The sequence below is a fragment of the Schistocerca gregaria genome, chromosome 6 (assembly GCF_023897955.1).
Source record: "Schistocerca gregaria isolate iqSchGreg1 chromosome 6, iqSchGreg1.2, whole genome shotgun sequence".
Classification (NCBI taxonomy): Eukaryota; Metazoa; Arthropoda; class Insecta; order Orthoptera; family Acrididae; genus Schistocerca; species Schistocerca gregaria.
The window spans coordinates 210852705-210874864 of NC_064925.1; the positions used below are offsets into that span (position 1 = coordinate 210852705).

The following is a 22160-nucleotide window of genomic DNA, read 5'->3' on the forward strand; positions in this document are numbered from 1 at the left end:
ACTGTGAGAATAAAGTTAGGGTATTCACGCGTCTTGAGCTGCACTGCTTTTTCACCCCCACCGCTTTGATAGGTAAGTGCTTTCTAGCCCCCGCAGCGATTCTTTCGAGACAGTAAGCGCAATAATTAAAATTTGTTATTTGGTATCCCTGAAATTTAAAGGGGCAATGATCAACGACAAGAGGATGCAGAAGGCAATGGAAACCACTGCATTAAAGACACGTAACGTGTATCCATAGGACATGTGGCCTGTAGTTGAAGAATTGTCACGATGATCTCTCCATTCGCAAAAGATTCCGGAATAGTCCCCCATTCGGATCTCCGGGGGGGGACTGCCAAGGGGGAGGTTACCATGAGAAAAAGATTGAATAATCAACGAAAGGATAATGTTCTACGAATGTCAGAAGCTTGAACGTGGTAGGGAAACTAGAAAATCTGAAAAGGGAATTGCAAAGGCTCAATCTAGATGTAGTAGGGGTCAGTGAAGTGAAGTGGAAGGAAGACAAGGATTTCTGATCAGATGAGTATCGGGTAATATCAACAGCAGCAGAAAATGGTGTAACAAGTGTACGATTCGTTATGAATAGGAATGTAGGGCAGAGGGTGTGTTACCGTGAACAGTTCACTGACCGGGTTGTTCTAATCAGAATCGACAGCAGACCAACACCGACAACGATAGTTCAGGTATACATGCCGACGTCGCAAACTGAAGATGAACTGATAGAGAAAGTGTATGAGGATATTGAAAGGGTAATGCAGTATGTAAAGGGGGACGAAAATCTAATAGTCATGGGCGACTGGAATGCAGTTGTAGGAGAAGGAGTAGAAGAAAAGGTTACAGGAGAATATGGGCTTGGGACAAGGAATGAAAGAGGAGAAAGACTAATTGAGTTCTGTAACAAGTTTCAGCTAGTAATAGCGAATACCCTGTTCAAGAATCACAAGAGGAGGAGGTATACTTGGAAAAGGCCGGGAGATACGGGAAGATTTCAATTAGATTACATCATGGTCAGACAGAGATTCCGAAATCAGATACTGGATTGTAAGGCGTACCCAGGAGCAGATATAGACTCAGATCACAATATAGTAGAGATGAAGAGTAGGTTGAAGTTTGAGACGTTAGTCAGGAAGAATCAATACGCTAAGAAGTGGGATACGGAAGTTCTAAGGAATGACGAGATACGTTTGAAGTTATCTAACGCTATAGATACAGCAATAAGGAATAGCGCAGTAGGCAACACAGTTGAAGAGGAATGGACGTCTCTAAAAAGGGCCATCACAGAAGTTGGGAAGGAAAACATAGGTACAAAGAAGGTAGCTGCGAAGAAAGCATGGGTAACAGAAGAAATACTTCAGTTGATTGATGAAAGGAGGAAGTACAAACATATTCCGGGAAAATCAGGAATACAGAAATACAAGTCGCTGAGGAATGAAATAAATAGGAAGTGCAGGGAAGCTAAGACGAAATGGCTGCAGGAAAAATGTGAAGACATCGAAAAAGATATGATTGTCGGAAGGACAGACTCAGCATACAGGAAAGTCAAAACAACCTTTGGTGACATTAAAGGCAACGGAGGTAACATTAAGAGTGCAAATGAAATTCCACTGTTAAATGCAGAGGAGAGACCATATAGGTGGAAAGAATACATTGAAAACCTCTATGAGGGTGAAGATTTGTCTGATGTAATAGAAGAAGAAACAGGAGTCGATTTAGAAGACATAGGGGATCCAGTATTAGAATCGGAATTTAAAAGAGCTTTAGAGGACTTATTGTCAAATAAGGCAGAAGGGATAGATAACATTCCATCAGAATTTCTAAAATCATTAGGGGAAGTGGCAACAAAACGACTATTCACGTTGGTGTGTAGAATATATGAGTCTGCCGACATACCATCTGACTTTCGGAAAAGCATCAACCACACAATTCCGAAGACGGCAAGAGCTGACAAGTGCGAGAATTATCGCACAATCAGCTTGACAGCTCATGCATCGAAGCTGCTTACAAGAATAATATACAGAAGAATGGAAAAGAAAATTGAGAACGCGCTAGGTGACGATCAGTTTGGCTTTAAGAAAAGTAAAGGCACGAGAGAGGCAATTCTGACGTTACGGCTAATAATGGAAGCAAGGCTAAAGAAAAAGCGTTCGACAATATAAAATGGTGCAAGCTGTTCAAGATTCTGAAAAAAGTAGGGGTAAGCTATAGGGAGAGACGGGTCATATACAATATGCTCAACAGCCAAGAGGGAATAACAAAAGTGGACGATCAAGAACGAAGTGCTCGTATTAAGAAGGTAGTAAGACAAGACTGTAGCCTTTCGCCACTACTCTTCAATCTGTACATCGAGGAAGCAATGATGGAAATAAAAGAAAGGTCCAGGAGTGGAATTAAAATACAAGGTGAAAGGATATCAATGATACGATTCGCTGATGACGTTGCTATCCTGAGTGAAAGTGAAGAAGAATTAAATGATCTGCTGAACGGAATGAACAGTCTAATGAGTACACAGTATGGTTTGAGAGTAAATCGGAGAAAGACGAAGGTAATGAGAAATAGTAGAAATGATAACAGCGAGAAACTTAACATCAGCATTGATGGTCACGAAGTCAATGAAGTTAAGGAATTCTGCTACCTAGGCAGTAAAATAACCAATGACGGACGGAGCAAGGAGGGCATCAAAAGCAGACTCGCTATGGCAAAAAAGGCATTTCTGGCCAAGAGAAGTCTACTAGTATCAAATACCGGCCTTAATTTGAGGAAGAAATTTCTGAGGATGTACGTCTGGAGTACAGCATTGTATGGTAGTGAAACATGGACTGTGGGAAAACCGGAACAGAAAAGAATCGAAGCGTTTGAGATGTGGTGCTATAGACGAATGTTGAAAATTAGGTGGACTGATAAAGTAAGGAATGAGGAGGTTCTACGCAGAATCGGAGAGGAAAGGAATATGTGGAAAACACTGATAAGGAGAAGGGACAGGATGATAGGACATCTGCTAAGACATGAGGGCATGACTTCCATGGTACTAGAGGGAGCTGTAGAGGGCAAAAACTGTAGAGGAAGACAGAGATTGGAATACGTGAAGCAAATAATTGAGGACGTAGGTTGCAAGTGCTACTCTGAGATGAAAAGGTTAGCACAGGGAAGGAATTCGTGGAGGGCCGCATCAAACCAGTCAGTAGACTGACGACCAAAAAAAAAAAAATAAGTCGGAGGTATTACAGTGCTTAAAACGTGTCTGGTCTGCCCGGGAACCCCAAACGGTTTCAGTCTTTTTGCCCAGAGATGTAACCTACTGCACTGTTTAAGAGCATGAGGTCTGTGGCAAGTGGACTGGATGACACGGAACAGGGAATGCAGCAAATGAAACAGCAGGACGCTGTGGTGGTGAGAGAGACCTCGAGAACAGCGGCGGCGCCAGACGGGCTGGCGGGACGTTTGCACAGCGCAGGCCGCCCGGATGTCGAGTAATCCGCGACACGGCCTGGCGGCCATCCAGCTAATCTAATATGTATGAAAGCCAAACGCCGGCCTGATGGAGTGCCGCCAGCAGCGCGTCGCTGCCAGTGGGGCAGAGCGCCGTGGACGGCGTCCAGAAAGGTCTCCATCAGCGGATTGGACCCTCACCACTAGCGGAGCCGCTAGCGCTCCTCTCGCACTGTCTTTCCTGGCATTCTTCGCACGTCCACTAGAGTACCGCTTCTGCACATATACTCTGAAAATTACACCACTGGCCATTAAAATTGCTACACTACCAAGATGGCGTGCTACAGACGCGAAATTTAAAGGACAGGAAGAAGATGCTGTGATATGCAAATGATTAGCTTTTCAGAGCATTCACACAAGACTGGCGCCGGTGGCGACACCTACAATGTGCTCACATGAGGAAAGTTTCCAACCGATTTCTCATACACAAACAGCAGTTAACCGGCGTTGCCTGGTGAAACGTTGTTGTGATGCCTCGTTCTAGTATAATATATTTATCCAATGAATACCAGCGAAGATTCGTCTTGAGAGGCCCCGGACTGCAATGGGATACCAACCGGACTGTCTTTCACAATGCGGGCTGACAACCGAGGATTATGTTCAGGGGTGCCATTTATTTCCGTAGCAGGACCCCTTTAGTTCCCATCCGCGACACCTTTACAGTACAGCGGTACGTCGACGAACGTCGACGTCATTCTACACCCCGTTTTGTTGCCCTTAACGGCAAGCCATCCTTGACGTCTATTTCAGCAAGATAATGCCCGCCAGTACCCGGCGAGTGTTTCCACTACTTGTTTTTGTGGTCATCAAAACCTACCATGGCCAGCAGGGTCGCCGGATCTCTCTCCAGTTGTGAACGTGTGGAGCATTATGGGTAGGGATCTCCAACCGTCCCGAGATCTTAACGATGTAACGCATTAATTGGACGGACTTTGGCACGATACCCCTTGGAGGACATCCAACAACTCTATTAACGAATGCCAAAGGGAATAACTGCTAGCATAAGGACCAGAGGTGGACCAACTCCTTGCTCAATTTGTGCAATGTTCTTTTGAATAAATCATCCAATTTTTCTGAAATTGTAATCAGTTGTTTATCTATACATGTATCTCACATCTACTGATTTCCGCTCAATTCGGATAATTCCTTCGTGGTGCGTCGTTTATTTTTTTCTTAGAATGTAAGTATTTACAACTCACAAGAAAGCTATCGGGACTGCCAGGCAAAAATCAGGGCTTTTATTTTCTATCAGCTCTGTGTTGATGTGTTGTGGGAGTGCACGTCATTGTTGATTCAGCTGCAACACGTTGTGACTGGGTTTTTTCTTGTTCCAGGGACGGCAGCTGGCGACACTTCCGACTTCCATCTGTCGCCGAACAAGAGCGAGCCAGTTGTGCGGTTCGTCGACGAGTCATACGTGGTTACGTGTGTCAGCCGCGGCGGCGAGCAGATGAGCTGGCTGGGACCCGACAAGGGCCGCATCTACGAGAAGGGAAGGTGAGTCGTTCTTCGCTGGCCACAGTTTCGTTCTTGCAGATAAGTTTGTATTCGAACACTGCCTCGCACTTGTGATGCAAATTCATATCCATAACCCTAACGTACAGCTCTTGCTGCTGTGTTTATAAGGTAAGCTCAACGGAGAAAAATATATCACCCGCTTGAAAGGTAACACTGGCCACTATGGACTGTAAACGGAGAGAGACGGCACTGAGGTGGTCTAGATGTGGCAGCCGGTTGTATGGAGGCAGAGCTGTAAATTGGGTCAACGTGAGGACGTAACAGAGTTATGGAAAGGACGTACTTTATTTAGGTGCGTATCCAAGTGGCCTGTGATTGGGGGAGGAGGGTGGGGGTGGGGCTGGGAGTTAATGGAGGTCACTTTAACAACAGCGTTTACGTTTTACTTACACTGTCTGATCGTAAGCATCCAGAAACCCCTGTATAACACGGAATAGCCGGCCGGGGTGGCTTTTTATCAGACAAAATATATTCGTCTCCAAATTTCTCAGGGAACTTTCGGACAATAAAGTGTACCATCAAAACTTTGAGCCTCAGAAGTGACAAGGATTGTAAGAAATTAGAAGCTTTGTTGGACACAGAACACATTTAATTTGGTTTATCGCGGGATGGCCGACTGCAGAGAATACTGGAACATCTCCACAATACACTAATGAAGAACGGATATTCGTCCGCCGAAGTAGAACGTGCGTTGAGGCAGCCACGCACAAATCATACTGACGTACAGGCTACTACAAAATTTAAGGTTTTCCTGCCGTTTGTTAAAAATGTAACGGAAAGAATAGGGAGGATCTTGACGAAGCGGAACATTACCGTAATTTACAAGCCCACCAGGAAGATACAGGAATACCTTAAGCCTGCCAAGGACGCTCGCAAACCATTGGAAAAAGCTGGAGTGTATAGGATCCCATGCAGCTGTGGTGATGTTTATGTGGGTACCACTAAAAGAACTATTTCTAAACATTTGGAAGAGCACAAGGGAAACTGTAGAAGAGGAGAAACGGAACGATCAGCTGTTGCGGAGCATGCTTTCCAGCCATGGAACCACAATATTCGTTTCGAGCAGACACAAGTACTAGCGGCCACAAGCGGATATTACGAAAGGCTCTACAGGGAGGCAATCGAAATCGCTAAACACCCAAATAATTTCAACCGAAAGGAGGAGGGCGTGAAATTAAACGGTATATGGATGCCGGTGTTAAAGAAGATGTGTACCACCCGTCCACTACTGGGTGATGGCAACGGCGATCGACGGCGACGGACAGCGGCCAATTGCACTGACGTTGTCAAAACACGTGACGTCACACCGCGGCGCGGGAGCGCGCGGACACGGAATTTAGCGGCAGTCAGTAGCCAGCCAGTAGGGGTGTTGGACCTTCCATCAACCTACGGTCCCCCTTGAAGATGTCTCCCGCAGTCGGAGACGAAACGTTGGGAATTGAGACAAAATTCATCAACCGACCACGGCATAACAGCCCGGATAGTTATAATGGACATGCAGAGAATACTGTAGCCAGATAAAGTGGCCAAATCTCAAGATGACTGTATTTGTTGCCAACAATAAATACTACACGGTTCATGAACTTCTGTGTTACAAGATCCCACGATGACAGCACAGCTCTGTCGAAACCAGTAATTAGTAACAAGATTTACTAGCGATACCGTTGTCCACTATATTTCAGAATAATATAACAGTTCAGCCTGCCCCCAAAAGCTGGCACAATGACAAATATATAAAACCACAGTGAGTTGAGCGAGGCAAGACAGAAGAGGAAAGAGCTTCCACAAAGAAAAAAATAACAGCCGTTCTGAAATATAGATCATCCCATTTTATGGCCATGGTGCAGCAGCCGTAATATATTTTCAGAAGGAAAACAGTCCACTTCCCGAAGCTGGAAACGACTGAAAAAACATCTTTTCCCCGCTTTACAGGCTCACATTGCATTGACAAACATAGCGGTAAGTGAGGAATGTTTCTGCTGAGGGCCTACTTCTGATTTCATCGTTTCATCATCATAGCAAATTATGACGTCGAAGTAATGAGAGTTTGTTGCTAAAAGAGTGGTTGGACAAAAATATAGAAACACCATTAGAACTGCATACTTGAACATAAATACAGTTGCTAGCCAAGCCTGCATGGTGGGGCTTTTGTATTTGACCACCAACGGCACCATTGTAGTATCTTCAATATATTGCAAACGTTAGTTCTGGTCAGAACTGTTTTCCATATAGTTGTGAGTGCATTATGTCGGAGATAAGTAAATTCGAACGTGGGCAAATTGTTGATGCTCATATGGTGGATGTTTTCGGGACCAAGGAAGCCAAAGTGTTTACTGTTTCAAGAAACACCATATTGAAGATTTAGATCACATACAAGGAAAGGGGAGAAACATCAACCAGTAAGTCAAACGCGCACAAAAGTGTGTGTTAAGTGATCGTAACAGACGGTCTTTGAAGAGGATTGTAATGAAAATTAAAGGATGACAGCTGCACAAGTCTCTGCAGATTTGAATGTCACACTCGCAAACCCTGTCAGCACCAGAACACCATGAAGGGATCTCCATAAGCAGGGAACAGCAGAGCGAGAATTCCAAAACTACTCATCAGTGATTCAAATGCCTAACAAGAAAGCCGGCTGGTGTGGTCGAGCGGTTCTCGCTTCAGTCTGGAACCGCGCGACCGCTACGTCGCAGGTTCGAATACTGCCTCGGTCATGGATAAGTGTGATGTCCTTAGGTTAGTTAGGTTTAAGTAGTTCTAAGTTCTAGGGGACTGATGACCTCAGATGTTAAGTCCGATAGTGCTCAGAGCCATTTGCACCTAACCAGAAAACGTGGTGTCGAAGCCACACGGCTTGGACTACGTAAAAACAGAATAAAGTCATTTATACGGATGTCTCAAAAAAAAATGTTGAAATGTGTGTGAAATCTTAAGGGACTTAACTGCTAAGGTCATCAGTCCCTAAGCTTACACACTACTTAACTTAAATTATCCTAAGGACAAAGACACATTATCATGCCCGAGGGAGGATTCGAACCTCCGCCGGGACCAGCCGCACAATCCATGACTGCAGCGCCTAAGACCGCTCGGCTAATCCCACGCGGCTATACGGATGTCTCTTGCTTCACACTGTTCAGAATTTCTAGCCGAGGTTAAATCCAAGAGTGAAGCATTGTGGGGATTCGGCGATGATTTGGGCCCAGAAACCAGTACTGGTTGAGATATGGGCCAGTCTGACTTCCCATCCACATCTTGGTCATAAGTACATCACACACATCCATGCTCGAGGCAGGATTCGAACCTGCGACTGTAGCGGTCGCGCGGTTCCAGACTGAAGGGCCTAGACCGCTCAGCCACCACAGCCGGATTTTCTATAGAAATTTCAGAACAATTGTAATAATGCGATGTTTATAACGCATGCTAGATATCAATAAAATTATTGCTTCCCTTGTTTATGCGAAGCGTAAGCCTTACACTGACACGGAAGAAACAGGTGGTCCAGTAACGCGGTCATAGTTTGACAAAGTACCGAGTGATTTGAGCTCAAACAAGTAAGGAAAGGTCGAGGATATACCTTCGGAATTAATGAAATCTATAGGAGGTGTAGAAAATAGAAAGTTATTTCAGTCGGTGTCAAAAATTTGTGAAGTGCGTTACTTACAACCAAATATCCAGAAAGACGTTATCATCACATTACTAATCAACGCACCTGTTGATAAATGTGAAAACTGTCAGACTGTAAATATGAGTAAAATTTTTTCGAGCTTCCAGATGCGTGAAGCTGTTAAAACACCATAAGCTTTCGGGGGAATGACCTTCGGCCGCGGTCAAGTGGCGACTGTCGTGAGCTTATTGTTGCTGTTCTATACGACGCTGCTTAAAAGTGTGCACAGTGTCTCCGGCATAAAACTGTCTACAACTACACGGTCTTTTGTATGCCCCTGGCGTTCTGGGGCCTACATCACCTTCCACAGGCCTCAAGAGTTGTTTGTTGGAGACCAGTTGACTGAATTTCGTTTAAGCCTTTTTCGGAGCAGGCGTACCCTTTCCTGTTGCAGAGAAGCAGAAATGCAGAAACACCTGGGTCTGCTTATTTCTTACAAGTCTTCGGCGAGATGGTTTGAGAAATTTGGCGGTTTTGGAGCCGTTTTCTTTTAACATTTCCCATAAGAGACTCAGTTTCCACGGATGGTCTCCAGCGTCTGTAACGGCTTCCGCTCGATGAACCGAGGTCCTAAAAACAGAATGTTTCTATACTGGATGATCGTAGGTGGTAGCTGGTAGCGTGCAGATATCTGTCCGTATGGGTAATATTTTGGTAAAACATTGTGGTTGAAACACCCTGTAGTTTTTGGCGCAATATGATGTCAAGGAACGGTACGGCCGGCAGAAGTCAGCTCTAGTAGTGCTCGGAATAAACCAGGGTGAGTCACTAACTATTGCCACCAAGGATAACTCCGAAAGTATGGCAGGAGCAAAAACGTTTGTGGGACAAAAGTTGCATGACACAATGGGGGGGGGGGGGGGGGCCATAGTATGACGGTGGTTTTTTTGTTGCTACGTGGGGGTCGCTTCAGAGACATGAAGGTCAGCTTTGTTTTTGTAGGCCGGCCGATGTGACCGAGCAGTTCTAGGCGCTTCAGTCTGGAAACGCGCGACCGCTACGGTCGCAGGTTCGAATCCTGCCTCGGGCATGAATGTGTGTGATGTCTTTAGGTTAGTTAGGTTTTTAAAGTTCTAAGTTCTAGGGCACTGATGAACTCAGATGTTAAGTGTGTGTGTGTGTGTAAGTGGGGTGCTATAGTTTGGTACTTATTTTCTGATAGCGGCTATCGAAACGAATTCAGTAATGTATAACAGTAAGGTCTTTGAAGGTCAACGAAGGTCACATAGGAAGGCATGAACGTCCACATACAGAAGGTGTTCGAAGTGATGACCACTGGTATTCATGCAGTGCTGCTATATTCTTATCATGGAGTGAGTGGAATTCCTTATCAGATCGACACTTATCGAAGCACATGCTCTGACAGTTCTCGCTTGCATATCTTCAGGTGTAGTTGGAACGTATTTATAAACAATGTCTTTTATGAATCCCCACAAAAAAATCCAGAGGCGTGAAGTCGGGCGAGCGAGCCAACCACGACACATCTCCTCTGCGTCCAATCCAACGATTTGGGAATTGTCTCTGCAACTCATTTCTAGCCATCAGAGAGAAATGTGCCGGACACCCATCGTGTTGATACAACATTCTGTTCCTTGTTCCAAAAGGTATTTCTTTCAACAACAGACCTATTGTTTCTTGCAGGAATGTGGTGTACTTCCCACCATTAAGATTTCCTTCGATGAAATAGTGTTCTATAATTCTGGTCTGCACAATCCCACACCATATATTGGCTGACCACGGTTTTTGGCGTGCAACTTGGCACAGGCAACATAGATTTTCAGTTGCCCAATAATGCATGTTATGCAAATTAACATTTCCATGGTTCATGAATGTAGCCTTGTCAGTAAATAAAATCAAATTAATAAATTTGCCATCCCTCTGAATCTGTAGTTAAGCCCATCGGCAGAACTCAATGAGACGCATACAATCCGTAACAGTTAATTCTTGGTGGAGACTAGTATGGTAGGGATGATATTTATGGCGATGCAGAACACGTACAACACTACTCTGGCTCATGCCAGATTCCCTTGCGATTTGACGCGAACTGACACAAGGATCTCGAACCACAGCGGCAAGAGTATCCATTTCCAGTTCGTCGTTAGTAACTTTCCTTTGCCGGATATATTCCCGATGCGTTAAAGATCCAGTTCTTCTCAATTTATCGTACACATATTTAAATTTACGACGTGTAGGGTAGGTACGTTGAGGTTATCTTTCAGCGTATAAGTCTCTAGCTCTCACTGAATTTCGTTGGCATTATCCGTAAATGAGAAGCATATCGACTTTTCTTCGAAAGAGTACATCATTCACATTTGCTTGATTCGACTATACTAGTCTTACCGTTCCTATTAGTGTTGTACTGCGAAATCGTCGAATAGTGTTTACATGTCAGTGTAAACAATGGATACGCCGTGTTCTGCGAATATTTACTATTTGCACAATATACGAGAGATAACTGTCAGAGCATGTGCTCCGATGAGTGTCGAAGTGATAAGGAATACCACTCAATCCATGATAAGAAGATTGCAGCACTGCTTTCATACCAGTGTCATCACTTGCAACATCTTCTGTAAATGGACGTTCATGCCACCTTTTTTTACCTTCGTTGACCTTCAAAGACCTTACTGTTGCACATCATTCCATTCTTCCCGATAACCGCTATCAGAAAATAAGTACCTAATTATTCCATCCCATTTAAAAAAAGAAAAAGTAAGTTGACCTTCATATCTCTGATGCGACCCCACTTAGCAACAAAAAACCAACGTCATATTATGGTCCCCGTTGCCCCTTGCAACTTCTGTCGCACTAACTTTTCAGGTCCTATCATACTTTCGGAGTTATTCCACGTGGCAAGCCGGCCGCTGTGACCGAACGGTTTTAGGTGCTTCAGTCTGGAACCGCGGGACCGCTACACTCGCAGTTTCGAATCCTGTCTCGGGCATGGATGTGTGTGATGTCCCTAGGTTCGTTACGTTTAATTAGTTCTAAGTTCTAGGCGACTGATGACCTCAGAAGTTAAGTCGCATAGTGCTCAGTGCCATTTGAACCATTTTTCACCCGGTACAGTGTGTCATGAGGGACGCGGAAAACATTGCATTCATAATGCGGAAACGGAGCGATTTGTATGAAGTCCTAAAATGGCTTATTACTGCCATTTGTGCAAGCGTTAAAACATTTCCGAAACGTCTAAGTTTGTAAACCGTTCGTGTGCATAGTGGTGCACTGTAAAACGGTACTATCCAAAACCAGCGACATGACAACTGTAGTGCACCATGGGCCACAGGGAACAGGAGTGAAAGATGGCTGCAGAGATGTGTACAGCCGAATAGACATGTTGCGTGTCTGATTGCCCAAATGAACCAAGGGGCTACCAGCCGTGTCTCTTCAACTACCGTTTAGCGAATTTTGTTGTCTCCACAGCAAGCGCCTGGTTCACTTCCTCGTGCCGAATGCTCTTCATCAGCGACAAAGGCTGCAATTTGAACGCCAATACCTAAACTGGATGCCCATTGACTGGCGACTGATGCCTTTTCAGATGAATCACGTATTATGCTCCATTGGACAGATGGCCATTGGTGCTGAAGGCGTGAAACGTCTGCCGTCTGAAAGCAAACGGGAGGGGGGGGGGGGGGGGGGGACGAGTACCACTGCCTGGGTAATGATGTTTTCGTGACATTCCCTGAGTGATCTCGTCAGACTGGAAGACGCACTGGATCAACACTAGTAAACGTCTATCCTTAGTAACCACGTCCACGCTACATGCAGTTTCTTTTTCCTCAGACGATCGCATCTACCAGCATGACAATGCAACATGCAACTTCCCGTGTACGTGCCTGGTATGAGGAGCATCAGGATGAGTTTACTGTACTCCCCTGACCACGAAACTCCTTGTATTTAAACCCAATCAAGCATCTATGTGACCACTTCATGTTGGCTGTGGCTGCCAAGTATTCTGAACCGAGAAACCTGGCACAGCTTGCCATGACACTGGAGTCAGCATGGCCACACATCCCTATCAGTGCCTTCCAGAACCTCACTGATCTCTTCCTGCACATCCCGCAGTGGGCAGTCCTGCAAGAAGTGGTTATTCAAGCTTTTGGTAGGTTATCACTTCAGTATGACTGGACTGTATATATCCTTCTTCAATCCGCAAACGTTTAATTCAGCTGATGAAATAGTCATACTCTTGATATCATGCAGACTGTGACCAACGGGTGGTGTAGGGAGGCTGGCCACATGTTTTCTGCAAGTCTGTTGACGACCTAATGATGTGGAGAGTTATGTGTGGAACAGTCTGTGTTTATTATTCAACAGCTCTGTATAGAACACTAGAGGTGTTTCCGCCTATAAGCTCAGTCTACAAAGGAAAATTAGAGGACATTTTCCTGCAGTGGTAGGGTGAAGTGTGATGAACGACAAATAAAAAACCCTGATCGCTATAGAGTGAGCGTGGGTGGTGAGGGGGGATTTAAAGGTCCCTTTTTTACGCTGCTCTGGAATATCTCGAAAATGGAGCCTTCTATCCAAAATATTTCACAGAACAAAACTCAACTGCATTCGACTTCCTACAAAAAAGTTCCTTCATTTTTTCTCTGGGACTAATAGTTGCTAGGAGTGGAAAAAATACACAGTATTAAAAATAATGTTTCAGTAGTATAAAATTTATGTTCAGTTTTAAATAAAGTGGGTCAAGAACAAATATTAAATATGTGTACCACACCTCAGTGCAGGATAACTGTACGGAAGGATTAATAGTGGTCTGAGGCTGTAACATGTGGAGAAGAGAGGATGGAGGTTAGACTCTGAGTGAAGATAGGTCACCAGATTGTGGTCATGCACTTCCATCCTCCATACTTATGCAAACTGAAGAGTGAGCATACTATTCCCCATCCTCTCTACCCCACTACATCACAAAAAGCAACTACTGGGTATTTCAGAAAGTTATATCATCCCTTCTGCAGCTTACCTTAAAAATAATTGGTGACACAGTGTGCAAACATGCCCAGATGAATTTATTTTCCAGAAAGTGCGTTCAGTCCACATGGAATACACATATGAATTACTAATAATACCAACACAAAAAACCATAAGGAGAGAATCTACGTAAATCTCTGTACAGTGTTCTACACTGCTAGACGAGAAACTAACTCCTTGTCATCCTTTTATTTTTATATTTACATTTTCAAGTTCCGTAGGACCAAATTGAGCCGCAAATCTCCAAGGTCATGGAATGTGTCAGTACATGAAATTACAACATATAAGTAATAACAGATAACAGATAAAAATAAATGTTTATGAACCCAAAAAAAAGTCAGTCCATAAGTTTAAGTAAACGCAATCAACAATGCAACAAGAATCAGCTTAATTTTTCAAGGGGCTGCTTGACAGAGCAGAAGGAGTGACCCATGAGGAAACTCTTCAGTTTCGATTTGAAAGGGTTTGGATTACTGCTCAGATTTCCGAATTCGAGTGGCAGCTTATTGAAAATGGATGCAGCAGTTTACTGCACACCTTTCTGCACAAGAGTAAAGGAAGTCCGATCCAAATGCAGGTTTGATTTCTGCTGAGTATTAACCAAGTTAAAGCAGCTTATTCTTGGGAATAAGCTAACATTGTTAACAAGAAATTACAGTAAATAATATATATATTGAGAGACCAATGTCAAAATGCCCAGACTCCTGAACAGGGGTCATCAATAGGTTCGTGAACTTACACCACCTGTTGCCCGAACCGCCCATTTCTGAGCCAAAAATACCCGTTTAGAGTGGGAAGAGCTACCCCAAAATACAATACCATACGACATAAGCGAATGAAAATAAGAAAGTAGAACAAGTTTCGTGTCGAATGATCTCTCACTTCTGATACCATTCGAAAAATTTTTGAACAAGATCCTGAACATGGACTTTCCATGACAGCTTACTATCTATCTGAACACCTAGAAATTTGAACTGTTCAGTTTCACTAATCATATGCCCATTCTGTGAAATTAAAACGTCAGGTTTTGTTGAATTGTGTGTTAGAAACTGTAAAAATTGAATCTTACTGTGATTTAGCATTAGTTTATTTTCTACAAGCCATGAACTTAGGTCATGTATTGCACTATTTGAAATCAAGCCAATGTTGCACACAACACCCTTACCTCCAAGCTAGTGTCATCAGTAAACAGAAATATTTTAGAGTTACCCATAATACTAAACGGCATATCATTTATATAAATAAGGAACAGGAGTGGCCCCAACACTGATCCTGTATGGCAGCTGTAATGTTCTTCTGGGAAAAACAGCTTCCTCCAACATGACTGCTGCTCGCTTTTCTGTTTAGACAGGCTATAATCTCCAACATTTCCTGCCCAATTCTCTCATGTGAGTAGATGGAAGAGATCCTCTATCCTTAGAGTTCATATAATGACATTCTTTGCAGTTGATTTAGTGCAGTTTATTTGCAGTTGTTAAATGAGCTATTACGTAAAAAAGCTTCACAGCCAGAGCTGTCAAAAGTGTACCACATTGCAGAGCCTGTCCCAAGTACAACAGACTGGCAAAATGCATTCGACAATGTTGATTACATTGTCACTACCAATGACTGGAATATTTTTCGCAGCATGAGTGTTATCATATGTCCCACCCTCAGAATTACCAACATCTGAAGAGGCATAAATTAGTTCACTCTGTAACAGAAATAGATCACCTAGATCTTAAAGAATCTCAAAAATTTCAATGAAGTCAAGCATTGCATTACAGCAGATCACTGTTCTAGATTTGAACATGGTCAGTCTTATTCTATCAGGCTTACTGATACACATCGTGCTGGATATACTGTGTAAGTGTGGTACGCGGTACCATCAGTGCAGCCCACTCTACAAGTGCAAGCAATTTCTGAAAAGGAGAGATTTATTAAATCTAATAGTAACACAATTAATGGTGAGAGAAGTGCAGTATCTTTCTGGCAATTCTTTAATTCACCAACATGTGTCTACATCTTGACTACACGGCTTTGCAATATGTTGTCAACAAGAGACAGCAGCAAGATACCACATTTATCAGTTCAATCCCTTTCTTTTCCCACCTACACTCCATGGGTTACTGACAACATCACACTTACACATTAACCACTTCTTATCCACTGTTTATAGGAACATATTTTAAGTAAAAGGTCACTTAACAACTGCAAATAAGTACTCATTTAATAAACTAAAAAGGACTCCACTGCATAAAGACAAGCTCAGTGGAATTATTTAGTCTACTCACATGAGAGAGTTGGACAGGAAATTTGGAGGGAGGGGTTATAGTCCTTCTGTAAAATGGAAAGTGAGCAGCATTCATGGTGGGAGAAACTGCTTTTCCTGGAAAAAACATTACAGCTGCCATGTAGGATAACTAACAATCACATTCCCCTCTAACAGTGTAGAAATGTGTGTAGAGATGTTTTTCTTGTGTCAGACAGACTTTGTGTAAAATACACACCCCCTCTCCCCCCTTGCCACAAAGCTCCAGTTTGTCATCACTGTTGTTCAAGAACTATGCAGAAGAAGTTATCAAGAAAGGGCAAATTAAGAGAAATAAGGGGGCATACTTTAACAAGTATGATACAGACCACATACCACATTCCAGATAGTGACAATGAACTATTTACACAGGCAGAGGAGAATGACCTATACAAGTCCATTAAAACATTTTCCTCCTGCAGTTGTAAAGTCAATGTTCCAATTTTATCCAAACAACAGAAAGCACATAGAACATTTTTGTAACAACAGTTCAAAGGTTCTAAGTGTCACAAGAGGAGTTCCATTACATCCCATACTTAGGATTGTGATGTTTATAAATTAAGTAAGTGGCTTACCCAGTTCTGTGCCTTGTCAATCCATATTCTAGGCAGATGATACTACATTTGCTTTTTCTAGAAGAGGTTCAGAACACCTAAAGCAAGAAAAGTGAAGAACTCTTCCAAATACATAATATATCCTTTGGAGACAAGTGCAAATTACTCATTCTAAAACTGTAAATATTTTTTTTACTCTGTACAGTAATGAGAATGATAACTAAACTCTTTCAGAAAATTACAGAAACTATATACACTCCTGGAAATGGAAAAAAGAACACATTGACACCGGTGTGTCAGACCCACCACACTTGCTCCGGACACTGCGAGAGGGCTGTACAAGCAATGATGACACGCACGGAACAGCGGACACACCAGGAACCGCGGTGTTGGCCGTCGAATGGCGCTAGCTGCGCAGCATTTGTGCACCGCCGCCGTCAGTGTCAGCCAGTTTGCCGTGGCATACGGAGCTCCATCGCAGTCTTTAACGCTGGTAGCATGCCGCGACAGCGTGGACGTCAACCGTATGTGCAGTTGACGGACTTTGAGCGAGGGCGTATAGTGGGCATGCGGGAGGCCGGTTGGACGTACCGCCGAATTGCTCAATACGTGGGGCGTGAGGTCTCCACAGTACATCGATGTTGTCGCCAGTGGTCGGCGGAAGGTGCACGTGCCCGTCGACCTGGGATCGGACCGCAGCGACGCACGGATGCACGCCAAGACCGTAGGATCCTACACAGCGCCGTAGGGGACCGCACCACCACTTCCCAGCAAATGGGGGCACTGTTGCTCCTGGGGTATCGGCGAGGACCATTCGCTACCGTCTCCATGAAGCAGGGCTACGGTCCCGCACACACCGTTAGGCCGTCTTCCGCTCACGCCCCAACATCGTGCAGCCCGCCTCCAGTGGTGTCGCGACAGGCGTGAATGGAGGGACGAATGGAGACGTGTCATCTTCAGCGATGAGAGTCGCTTCTGCCTTGGTGCCAATGATGGTCGTATGCGTGTTTGGCGCCGTGCAGGTGAGCGCCACAATCAGGACTGCATACGACCGAGGCACACAGGGCCAACACCCAGCATCATGGTGTGGGGAGCGATCTCCTACACTGGCCGTACACCTCTGGTGATCGTCGAGGGGACACTGAATAGTGCACGGTACATCCAAACCGTCATCGAACCCATCGTTCTACAATTCCTAGACCGGCAAGGGGACTTGCTGTTCCAACAGGACAATGCACGTCCGCATGTATCCCGTGCCACCCAACGTGCTCTAGAAGGTGTAAGTCAACTACTCTGGCCAGTAAGATCTCCGGATCTGTCCACCATTGAGCATGTTTGGGACTGGTGTCACGCGGTCTGCACGTCCAGCACGAATGCTGGTCCAACTGAGGCGCCAGGTGGAAATGGCATGGCAAGCCATTCCACAGGACTACATCCAGCATCTCTACAATCGTCTCCATGGGAGAATAACAGCCTGCATTGCTGCGAAAGGTGGATATACACTGTACTAGTGCCGACATTGTGCATGCTCTGTTGCCTGTGTCTATGTGCCTGTGGTGCTGTCAGTGTGATCATGTGATGTATCTGACCCCAGGAATGTGTCAATAAAGTTTCCCCTTCCTGGGACAATGAATTCACGGTGTTCTTATTTCAATTTCCAGGAGTGTATATGTAGTATTGCTAACCAAATGCGTAAATGACAAGTCATTGCTTAACTCTTATTATTATTTTTTATAGCCCATGACCAATGAATTGCTGTTATGGGGCAATTCCTCAGTTCTGAAAACATATCCCAACTGAGAAATCACAAATCCTGAGGAACATACTTTCAAAATTAGAAATACAAACTATTACATCCACTTACATACTTAGTTGTTTGGTGAATGCCAAGGCTAACCTGCAAAAGCACAAACAGTGAAGGTCTATACAAAACCATGATCCAAATCACAGGCAGACAATTGAAATCCCAGTTATAAGACATAAAAATATGAAAACAGTTATGTCAATAGGAATAATGAGTTTCATCACTGAATGCCTTCAGGAACACTAAATAAAGATGGCTCAAGCCCAAAGCTTTGTACACTACAGAAGAATTTAAAACACGTGATACAGTAATTTTCTCTGTTACATCTGCTGTCTCTCCGATTGATAATATTATTGATATGTTTTCTCTGTGTTGATTTTCTCAGAGTAAACTGTAGCATTTGATTTCTAATATGTGCATTGTCTACCAGTGTACTGTACTATCCGTTTGTAGTTCACATTATTTCCAGCTCATTTATAATAATATATTGTTAACATTGATGTCTTATCATGTAGATATGTATTGTATGTATGTGCATATTTCATGATAGTATCTCTTATTTCATGCAGATTACAGATATGATGACTATTGGTAACATGTAGAATGCTCTGTGATGGATAAATATGAGGTTTTGGGCAAAAACCATCACACCTTTGCTTTTTTTCCCTTTCAGGTACATGGATGGATAACACACTGCTATTTTTCACATGGAAGTTATGCAGGCATAATGTGTATTCACTACAAAAGATGGCTCTGTGTTTGTTGGTAGTAGCTCAGAGAGTGCTGTGAAATCAGTTGTGTGGCAAGCATCATGCAAGATGGATGTAATACATGTTGAGGTGCACATATATATCAAAATAGCCATTCTCCAAGGGAGAAAGGCAACAGAATATCACAGTGAACTGTAGCATGGTGGGTTCGAAAGTTTCAACAAGGACTTTTGCAAGAGAGGGCAAGTGACACTGAGAAATGCTCCATCCATGGATATTGCAGACAGGGCTGCAACTGTAAAAAATTGCTTCATGATATGTACCACATGACCTGACAAAAATTCAATGGTAGATGTGATATGTAAAATGTTCCAACCACCTAACACACTGGCAGCAATGTACAGCAACTACTTCCCGTCATGAATAACTACCATTGATGAATTCTGGGCCACTGCACATCAACTGGAACTCAAATGTCAATCTGTGAGTGCTGACATACTGGATCACCACGTGAAATTTATCATGGTTGTCACCTATGATGTCAGGGGCATTATTCTGTGCTACCTCAGTCTACATATCAGTACTACAATCATCTCCTGTTGTAACAGGTATGACATGGTGTTCAGGAAAAAAATATGGATCTCACAGGAAGTGCAATCATACTGCACAACAATAAAAACCACATAAAGCCAGGTGTGTACAGCAGCAATTCCATGAGTGGAGGAGAAAAATAGGAGCACCTGCTGCACTCTTCTTGCTCTTCATCCTGTGACTTTGATCTGAAATGAAAGTGAAGGACACACTATGTGGTAGGTGGTTTGCGACATGAGAGGATGTTACCAGTGCTGTGCAGGCACAGATGATCTGATTTAAACATGGTAAGTCAAATGGTGTTGCAGACGGTATTCAGCACCTCCCACACTGTTTGCAGCATGTTGTGAACATTGGAATAGAATACTTTGAGATCAGTTTTATCATGTTAACTGTATGTGTGGTGTGCTGTAAGCATTTTGCACCATGAAACCAGTATTGTCCTGTATACAGCTGCCGTAAATATGTGAGGCACAATGTTCACATGTTCTTCTGAGTCCACACATGTAGCTCCCATCTCATCTTTTCATTTGAATGTGCGCCATTTTCCAGCCAACTGGTATCTGAAAGAAAAAAAATAATTGAAATGCCTTTTGCCACAACTGTCATAAATAACTGTCCATGTGGCAGTAGCTGTCTGTCATGCAGTGTGATCTATTGACATATTTGTCACCTTGTGAACTTTCATGGAACATTACTCAGCATTGTGGTGGTTTATTTAAAAGTGTCTGCTGCCAGACAGTAACATTTGAGGTGAGAGCAACAACATTAAAGCAACAAGAATATATCCTAAATATCTTAATTATTATTTCCTGGAGGATTTTTCTCCATCTTGTATAAGGCAAGCAACAAAACTGTTGTTTAGAGCACTGAGAAAAATGAGACTGACCAGTGTCCTCTGCTCGAGTGCTGGAAATCAGTCTGAGAGCACGCATCCATTTCTGACATGTATGCAGCCAAAACTGCTGTCAGCTGACAGAAAGAAGTAGACGGGCAAAAATTGGGAAACTTCTCTAATCAGTGGGAAGAACATCCTTGGACAGACACAGGAAGATAATTAAGAGAAGGAATACCAAAGGGCAAAGACAAAAAGAAAACAGGATCTTCTAGAGCAAAAAAACCTTGTTCCTAAATAAGGGAATTGCTCACAGCTCCTCAGAAAACTGATCCTGCAAAAACAATGCATTTGCTTAAAGTGTATATCTGATTTTGAAGATGACTGGATACATTGTGATTAATATATGAATAGTGTCATGAAGATGGTGTGGATGAAGATGTAGGATGTTAACTTTGTGACTATTGCTGAATAATTTCATGTGTGAACTCTGGAATGACTGTATGCTACTCTTATCAACTGTATGAATAAAAGTATGAAATTAGCAAATGTTTACTCTTAATCTTGTTATGTCTATTTACTTTTAAAATAATTAATATGGAAGAGCTTAAATGGTACATTGGTGTATAAATAATTGGATCATAATAAAAGATTAAGTAGGTATCAACACTTTTTTCCTTAATTGCATACTCTTACCCAAACCTCCTCTATGTGAATTTATTTCAGTACTTCTCATAATCTCCATATCCTCAATTTCAACATTAGTGAGCACCTCTCATTATCATTAGAGCAGCAAATCACCTCCTAATTTCTTCTCCCACCAAAAATTTGTGCAAATATTCCTGTACCAGAATGTAAGCTCTCTATTAGGTAAAAGGTAGGCTGGCGTCACATCATGTTAATTTTAATTCAGAAACAGCTGTACGTTCTTAGTATTCAGTTAATGTTTGTAAAAATGTCTATATTGCCATATTTTTAATTTCAGGGTACATGTTGAAGGTGGAAAGGAGACACTGTCCCTTGTGTTCTCCAGAATTGAGAAGAAGGACAAAGGAAAATACACATGTGTCTCTCGCATACAGGGACAAGAACGTTCCTTACACTTCGAGCTGTTTGTCTACAGTATGTGACCAAGCCTTTTACATTTCTAGCAATATGTTTACTAACCTTATTTGTTCTTTATTCTGCCAGGGATTGTATCCTGAATTTTGTTCCTGTTGTCCAAAATCACCATGCACATATCATCAACAGTGAATGACCCATAACACTCCATGTAGTATGCCTGATGTTATTTTCCCATCTAACAATTTCTCCCTGTTGACAACTCACTCCTTCTATTTGCTGGCAAATCTCAATTATTTTTTTAAAAAATTCTGACCCTTTACATGACTCTCCCTATTCATAAATGCATGTTGTATGTAAAGAGATGTGAAACAGCACTCGAGTTATGGCTCCTCATTAACAAGTAATTGCTTCCACAGCTAACACGGTGATCTTTCTTTCCTCCATTCGAGGTAAAGATCTGGTGTTCACAACAATATTTGGCTGATAACTGTATTACTTTCTGCTTCCAAAAAAGAAACATATCGCAGTTACTGTGATTTAGAACATGAATGTATCAGTATAGTGGGAGCACTCTGAAAACAAGAGAAAGCATCCAGCAAATTACTAACCTCTTATGCCATTGTGGAAAACAAAGACATGTATTGAGGGACGCTTCATGGCAAGTAGACT

The 22160-nt window shown here is 43.1% G+C and overlaps 1 protein-coding gene across 2 annotated transcripts in view; it reads left to right on the plus strand.

Moving 5' to 3' along the window:
• Positions 1–22160, plus strand: part of LOC126278009 (neural cell adhesion molecule 1-B-like) — a 1138606-nt gene that overhangs the window by 1083258 nt on the left and 33188 nt on the right. For both annotated transcript variants that reach the window (XM_049977712.1, XM_049977711.1), the window contains exons 2-3: positions 4821–4983; positions 21412–21548. In XM_049977712.1, coding sequence (XP_049833669.1) covers positions 4821–4983; positions 21412–21548 — 300 coding nt within the window. The remainder of the gene's footprint in view (positions 1–4820; positions 4984–21411; positions 21549–22160) is intronic.